The sequence below is a fragment of the Capsicum annuum genome, chromosome 1, assembly GCF_002878395.1.
Source record: "Capsicum annuum cultivar UCD-10X-F1 chromosome 1, UCD10Xv1.1, whole genome shotgun sequence".
NCBI classification, from domain to species: domain Eukaryota; kingdom Viridiplantae; phylum Streptophyta; class Magnoliopsida; order Solanales; family Solanaceae; genus Capsicum; species Capsicum annuum.
Window position 1 is genome coordinate 12,740,846 of NC_061111.1, and position 8,699 is coordinate 12,749,544.

Genomic DNA, 8,699 nt, shown 5'->3' on the forward strand with positions numbered 1-8,699 from the left:
TATTGGGGATAATTTTCTCTAAATTTTTTCCAATGTTGGTTGTCTCCTATCCAACATTTTGGGCTTGTTGTGGTGCTCTAATTAACCCTGTATAGAAGTTCATGGAGAACCAATAACTAATTATCGTGGGCTTGTGGCAAAAGGAGTGATTCAACCAAACCAATTCATACACTGGACATTCTGACCTTTATGGCCTTTCAAACATGGGCAAATAACAGAAATCCCGATAATTTGGAGCTTAATTACAGAAAATCTCGATATTTTATATAATTACTAAAAATTTTAATTTTGAGTCCGTTGAGTTATATAATTAGCTCCGGATACATCCAATGAAGATACATTTTTTTCTTTGTAAAGGTACATAATTAGCTTTCGTTACATTTTTTTTTTATTTTGGGTTTGACGAGATACATAATTAGCTCCCGATACATCCAACGAAGATACATAATTAGTTGAGATGTTTGTAATTACTTTATAAGGGTGAGAATTTATATAAATATGCTAAAGTTAAAGATGTATGTTTATGTTATTTTTCCTTCAAATATTTGTTTGCCTTTGTGTCCTCTTTTAATTTTTATTTTTTATTTTTTTAAAAAGACCTTTGTGGGTTCTACCATGGGCCAGAGCTTGCAAAGGCACAGTTGTAAGAGACATGAGGAGGTTAGTGGTCACCAAGGCCCAAATGTCTTGGGCGTGAGGAAGGTAGAAATGGCACCAAGGTAGCCGATTTTAAGGGGTCATTTGCATTTCTATTCCTAATCGTTATGTGACTCATAATTAGGGGTGTACAAATTAAATCGTTAAGTCAAATCAAATCAATGAATTAAATCAAATTGAGGAAAAAATCAACTTATGATTTGGTTTGATTAGTTTGATGTTGGCTAAAAAAAACGATCATTCTTGGTTTGGTTTGGTATTAGCAAAAATAAAATCAAACCGAACTGACATAATACATATATAATTTTATTTTTTTATACGTAAAAAAATATTACTTATAATCTACTTTCTAATTACTTTTATTACTTTTTTATATTTAAAAAATAGATATATATTCTCGGGCCTTTAATTATAATATTTGTCCATTAATAACAAATTAATACAAAACTCAATATTAATATAAACACCTAAAACTCTTCAATTGCTTCACTTTATATTTTACTTTCCAAGTTTTTAGAGCGTTCTCATTATTTCCTCATCTTACTTTTCTCATTCTCCTCGTTCGTCAAGTTGTGATTTAGGTTTGTTTCTCTTTTTTTTTTTTTTATGGAATTATGTTATAGTTAATTATTTTATGGAGTTAAGTTTTTAATAAGTTGTCTCCAATTTTTCATTCTTTTGTATGCTTACATTTTATGTAAATGGAACTTTCAAACAAGCTACTGTGACTAGCGACTTAGAAATTGAACCACTGGGTATCCACATAATATTATTTTGAGATATAGTAGTTTAGATGTCTTAGTAATTTGCCAACTAAATTTTAATTGAAACTACTCCATGGCCATTGTATTTATCTTTTTAGTAAAAACATTTAATTTTTTTCTTCAATCACATTATAATTGTAAAAAAAAAAGAAGAGAAAATCGAAATAAAAAAAAACGATTGTATATAATTGGAGTGTATATAATTGTAGTGTATATAGTGTATATTGGATTTTTTATTTATATTTTTAAACGGGTTTGATCGGGTTTAGATGGGCTTAATCGCGTTGGGTTAAGTGGACCGGTTCAGGATTATTTTCAACATTTTTACTGTTGAACTCGAAACCAACCCGAGCCACTGAACTCCAACCTGGATCGAAACCGGCCCACAACCCGGTTAAACTAAATAAGTCAGTTTCCAATTGGCCCAGACCGGCCCAATTGACACTCTTACACCAATGTTAGAGTTTTGAATTTTGATTTTGCGAATAAAGACTTAAAATTAGGCTCCACATTTGTAAACTTTAGCCCAAGGTAAGAAGAGGAGGAAGGGTACCAAAAATTGTCAAATTTAGCTAAACTTTAAATAGCACATCTCAAACGTCAAATAACATAAATCCCAACAGTTTAGAGTTTAATTATAGAAATTCTGACATTTTGCATAATTATTGAAATTTTCGATTTTGAATTTGTCAAGATACATAACTAGCTCCCAATACATCTAACGAAGATACATTCTTTCTTTTATAAAGATGCATAATTAGCTTTCAATATATTTTTCTTAATTTTGTGTCTGTTGAGAACATAATACATCCAGCACCGATGCATTTTTCTTTTATAAATATACATAATTAGCTCTCGCTACATTTTTTATAATTTTGGATATGCTGACATACATAATTAGCTCTCGATATATCAAACGAACATATACAATTAGTTGAAATTTCTGTAATTACTCTATAAGAATAAAAATTTGTGTAAATATGATAAGTTAAAAGGGTATATTTATTTTTTTCCTATCTAAAAGCAACTACCGGATACCCAACAACCCGACCCATGATTCTCAACCCGGATGGACCCGAATACCCAAATAAACAAAGGCTATTTCTGCAGAAAACATCCTTAATAGGATAAGGCTTTCTCCTTCCTTCAACAAAATTTCTCCATTCCCATGAATCCTTCTTCCTTCACTTCTTAACACCAACAAAGAAAAAGAACCCTAAATTTCCTCACTCTTCATCCTACTTAAAATGGGTTCCATTGTTTTGCCTCAGGTATGCTTCTTCACTTCCCAATTTAGCAACTTTACTTAGATTCTTGAATTTACATGTTCAAATTTTGTGCTTTATTTTACTTACACGTTCAACATTTGTGCTTTATTGTATTTACATGTTAAACGTTTGTGCTTTAATGTATTTACATGTTAGAAAATTTGTGATTAACTGTATTTACAGGCATTATTTGTGGTTCCAAGAAACCCCACAAAGTGTATTCCACAGAAGCTTTCAGTTTCTGCCTGTGTTTTCCGAACACCTTCTCAGTTGAATGTATCACTGTTTTCGACTTCTGGGTTGTGCTGTTCAAAGTGGGAAAGTCGCTCTTTTGTTGTTAGAGCTGAGGCTGAATCCCAAGAAGAACCCGAAGTTGCTGAGACAGAGGTCCCCGAAGAAACTGAGGTTGAAGCTGAAGCTGAAGGGGCAGTTGCAGTTGCAACAGAGGAAAGGCCGGCATTTAAGCCGAGAGTTAAGCTTGGAGATATTATGGGGGTAATTTGTTTAAACCCCACTGTGTTCTTTTACTAATTGGTTAATTGATAGATTTTTTTAAAAAAAATGGATATATATATTGAATTTTTTGAAATTTTTGAGTTGGGCATGAAAAGGATATGTAATGCGGGTTTTGGAAACATAATTCTGTGGTAATTTGATGAATGCTGCACTATTTTGACAATGTCTGGTTTGCGTCTGTATGTTATTTTATAAAATTGCTTTGTTATGAGTTACTAGAGCTGAAAGTGTATTGGGAACAACCTCTCTACCTCCACGAGGCAGGGGGTAAGGTCTGTGTACATCACCCTCCTCCATAACCCACCTAGTGGGATTATACATTTTAATGATTTTGTTATTAGTTGCTATATCTGATTTGCGTCTGTGTGTTATTTTTTAAATTTGATTTGTTATGAGTAAGTTGTGCTGAGGGTCTTTCGGAAACAACCTCTCTACCTCGTAAACCACCCTCCCCTGACCTCATCTGGAGGGATTAAACTGGATATGTTGTTGTTGTTGTTGTTTGATAGGTTTGAGAACAAAGAAATGGATATGAAAAACTGAATTATTTGCTATGTCTGCTTTGCATCTCTATGTTATCAGTGAGTTGAGCCGACTGCCGAGGTCTTTTAGAAACAACATCTCTACCTCCATTAGGTAGGGGTAAGGTCTGTGTACACCACCCTCCCAACAGAGGCGAATCTAGGATTTCTAGAGCATGAACGCACCACTAAAAAAGGAAAGGAAAAATATGTATTAAGCGAGAATTGATCCTTGGTCCTCTAGGTAATTAACTCAACATTCAACCAAGCGCACCACATAGCCTTCTTGTAGCATGGGCTCCATCAGATAACAAATTTTAGAAAATATTAAAAATATCTTGTTATACAGAGAGAACACAGGTTCACGTGCCCCATATTTTGTCTTTGAATTCGCCACTGCTCCTCAGACCCCACCTGGTAGTATTACACTCGGTATATTGTTGTTGCTTGAGAGGTTTGAGAACAAATAAATGGATATCACAAATTGAATTGTGTACATTTTTTGAGTTTGGCATGAAAAGATGTATATTGAGGTTTGGGTGACATAATTTAGTGCTAATTTGATGAACGTTGCACTATATTTGGAGTAGATATTGAACAAGCAAGCAATCGAGGCATCAGATACTGTGAGGCCTACACCAGACATTAGGACTGGTGACATTGTTGAGATTAAATTGGTAAGTAATATCTGTATGTTGGTAATGGTTTAATTAGTTGAAATAGAGTTACCGCCAAAAGTTTAATTTGAATGATGTGTATGAACTTGTAGGAAGTCCCAGAGAATAGGAAGAGGTTGTCTATATACAAAGGTATAGTGATATCAAAACAGAATGCTGGTATACACACGACGATTCGCATCAGGAGGATTATTGCAGGTGTTGGAGTTGAAATCGTGTTCCCAGTGTAAGTCTTACCTTCCGTAGTTCAGTGTAGTGGCTCTGCATGGTTGTGTATGGTTTTCTTCATGTATACTTGTACGATACCTTTTTGGTTGTCAATTTTAGCTGGAAAAGCTGCATTAGTATGGCTTGCTCAATTGAGTGTTTCAAACAAGAATGAGGTAGAGGTATACAATATAGTATTACTAAGATATGATATGCTTGCAGCTCAGAGTGACATTCACAATGTCTCATAGTCAACCAGCAAAAGATTCCAAACTGTCTTCTAGTTTTAGGATATGTGTTTGAAACTTAGCAACACTAGCCTTAAAGTCGCAGACAGCTATTTGAACAACTTCCCCTATTCTATTTATGGTTTTTCACTTGAACATCCTCTTACTGTTAAACTTTTATTCCTTAATATGTCAACTCATTATCAACATACAAAATAGGGGGTATATGAGATGTGGCAGCACTCATGATTGATAGAAATCCTTGAGCGTGAAAATCAGATGTCAAACTGATCTTAAATCTATTTTAATTTAACAGGAAATACCTGGACAGCTTTGACCCGTTATCTAAACGTTCTAATTTCTGTGGCCACCCACTTGGTTGCTATGTATCATGCTTCCTCGTCCTTTGGCTACGACTTAGGGCATAGTGAAGAGAAACATACCAGTGTTCGATAGTTTTCCTTTTGGGCGGTGGGAGCAGAAGTTGGTACTAAGAACGTGGAAATAATTGTAGAGAATTTGAGTGATCTCTGGTCAGTTCATGGACTTTGGCTTATTTTTTGTTCTCTGTCTCCCTTCTATACCATCAAATCTTCTCTTGTCCTAGCTGGAGCTCTAGGAAAGTTGAAAATCCATTAGGAAAATCTGGATAGCGTTTCCTGCCTGTATTAGGGAAGATGCTTTTATGGGGTTTCAACTCAAATATGCTCTCTCAAGGCTAGTTGTCTGTTTAGCTTTCTTCATTGGGGCTAACCTTCCCTTGTAAATAACTTAGATCTCCTTTTGAATTTGTCAGTTCCTTATCGCTATAAATTTTGAATGTTTTTGAGCTAACAACTTCTTTTTCACCTCGATGTGTTTAATGATATCCCACTTAATAAAAAGAAAAAAAGAGTTACTACACAGAAATGGATACCATCCGTAAATCACCATATTATTTGAACTATTAGCATCCTCAGAAAGCTATTCGATGTCAGAAAGCTCTTGAAGACCTGCATGTTTCTTGTTCTTGTCGTCACACCATTTCAACTGAAGAACCTCTATGCCCTTTAAATTCTGGCTAATCCTGACGTAAACAAAAACCAACTAAGTGGACAGGCAAGTCAGATTGAGCAAATCTTCTTTGTCCCACAGCTCTTTTCAGCATATATATGCCATTTGTTGTTCGTTGTCTTGTCTGCCTTTCTTGTCACTAGCCAGATATGCAAGTTACTGGTGATATAATGGAAGTAAAATTGATGAATGGTGGTAGACCTTCTGTGAGATATGGGAAGAATTCGGTCTTTAAACTTCTACCGATCATTCTTGTTTCCCATTTGATATAGTGGTTCAAAGCACTTCCCCTTGACTAGAAAGGCCTATTTTTGTTTTCATTTTGCCCTTGGGTTATTTTGATCATGGCTGCCACCGTGCTCCAAGTGAGAGATTGGAGAAGTAGTGGGAGGATCGTTTGAATTTTCGACACAGACAAAGTTGTTTAAGGAACAAAGACCCAACTCTGCTAAAAGCGCGCATATGTGATTTACGTTAGAAGTGAAAAGCCTTATTATTAGTCTTATCTCGGTGAGTTGCTCTTCTACTGGACCTCTTCTTACTTGTATCCTTTTAATATCATCTGGGAAATGTAATCCCGACTTATTTTTGAGTTGCTCCACAGCTTTATGCCACATTTGTTCCATCAGAATTACGGATAAAAGGAAGAACTTTCTTCATTTAAAATGGGCATCTATAAATCCTTGTAGTCTTGTTCCAAGTCTTCATTCTGCACCCACTATTGGGATAGTAAAGTAGCAGCATATCTTTTTATGCTTACATGGTCAAGAAATAGGACCTTATGTTATCGTTCTCCTTTCAATTTTGATGACAGTTATTCGCCAAATATCAAGGAGCTCAAAGTAGTCAAGCATCGAAAAGTCAGGCGGGCAAGATTGTACTATTTGCGCGACAAGCTTCCTAGGCTCTCAACTTTCAAATGAGAGAGCCCTTTAGCTGGCAGGCTAAAATGCTGCTATATTAGAGTGGCAACAAGAAACACAAGTCCATGTAGCTATATTTGGTTTCTCTTAAGGTCTGAATATTGCTGTTCCTTTCTCTTTTGGCAATTGAAAGTTTTTCAAATGTAATTTACATCAGACATTGTTGAATAGGTTTTATTCATTCTTTTTTTGTGTAGTCATTTGCATGTGCTGTTTTTTTTTTCTTCTTATGTACTTGGATTTGCTGAACTTGAACTGAGGGCTTTTCTTCTCTACCTCCCGCTAGGTAGTGGTAAGGTTTGCGTTCACCCTACCTTCCCCATATCCCACTTGTGGGATTTCACGGGGTATGTTGTTGCATTTGAGTGTGTTGTTTGCCTCTTGCAAAAATGCATTGTAAGGCTACATACAATAAATCTTTGTGATCAGAACCTTCCTTAGATTCCGCACTTAGCAGGAGCTTTTGTGCATCGGTCTGCCTCTGCCTTTTTTGGGAGAACATGATATATCTTTTGGAATACATATCAACAACATATCCATACTATAAACATTATCCAATGTGAACTTGATTTTGACATGTTTCTAAGTTATTATAATTATAATGTTTTTATATTTTATTCGTTTTAAGTTGTTCCATCAGTTTTAATATATGTCACATTATTTATATCTTGGAATATTCCAATATGCCTTCCATTAATCATATCACAAATTCATGATTCTTCTGTCATCCCTTTCGGAAACAAATGTCATAAAATGCTAACTAATCTAATTAATCGACCATTGTTTATTACTCTCTTCATATATTTTACTTGTCCATGTCCGATTTGGCACACCTCTTAATAAACAAAAAATAAGTGTCATTTTCATATATCATCCTACTAATTTTGTGTCATTAGTGTTGAGAAATGAATAGTGGTATTTAGTAACTAGGTAAATAAACATAAAATGGTATATCATCTTTTGATTTTTCAAATCATTCAAATAAAATTGAAGAACTATTTTTAATATATTGAACAAGTAAGATCGACAACGGGTTTATGCATAAGTTATAAATGGCTTGATTTGACACATTATATCCCAATGATGATATCTATATGAGCTGGAATGAAACTATATTAACTGTCTCATGATGATACACTGTCTGTCGTTTAAATATTTTCAACAAATTTATTTGAGTTGTATTGTACCTAGTATAAGTCTACATTAGGTAATACGAACAAAAAAGATCAAAAACTAGAATAGTTTTGCCCTGCGTCCCCCCCCGCTTAGGAGTATAGTGAGTGAATAAATTAAAAAAAGGAAATTTTTTTGTGTCTCACTGAACTGTATTCTCTTTTGTGTAACTGTATGGTAGGTTTAATGAAAATTTATTTTCAAACCATCAAAGTTTGATTAATTAAAACTAACATACATGTCTTCTCGAATTAGGCTGTCACCCACTTATGCTATGCAATAAAATAAATTAGTACTAGCCTAACAACTACTTAGTACTTGTAACACACTACTTTACTTGAAATTATTGGAGGCCACCAACAAATTATTTCTCCAACTCTAACAAATTTAAAATAACTTTTAGTGCTATGCCAATTTTTATTTTATTTGTTTCTCTTAAAGAATATTTAATACTAAGGGGCGGTTTGGTTTGCTGTATTAAAAGTCAATAATCTCGGGATAAAATATTAATTTTGGGATAAAAATTTTAATCACTCGTTTGGTTGTAAATATTTGGGATAACTTAACCCGAGACCAATAATTAATCTCGGAATAAGTTATCCACCCAATTGGTGGGAAACAATCCCAAGACTATTTCTCTTTGGTATAAAATTATACAGTGATTAAAATACCCTCAAAACCTATGATTTCATTTCACACATCTCTCTCTCTCT

General features: G+C 34.3%; 1 protein-coding gene across 1 annotated transcript; it reads left to right on the top strand.

The window, feature by feature from the left end:
* Positions 1-2,407: 2,407 nt before the first annotated feature.
* On the top strand, positions 2,408-7,013 carry LOC107868310 (50S ribosomal protein L19-2, chloroplastic). The gene is made up of 5 exons (XM_016714973.2): positions 2,408-2,692; positions 2,873-3,184; positions 4,317-4,403; positions 4,496-4,629; positions 6,705-7,013. The coding sequence occupies exons 1-5, from the start codon at positions 2,669-2,671 to the stop codon at positions 6,811-6,813; spliced, it is 666 nt and encodes a 221-aa protein (XP_016570459.1). The 5' UTR covers positions 2,408-2,668; the 3' UTR covers positions 6,814-7,013.
* The last annotated feature ends 1,686 nt before the right edge of the window (positions 7,014-8,699 follow it).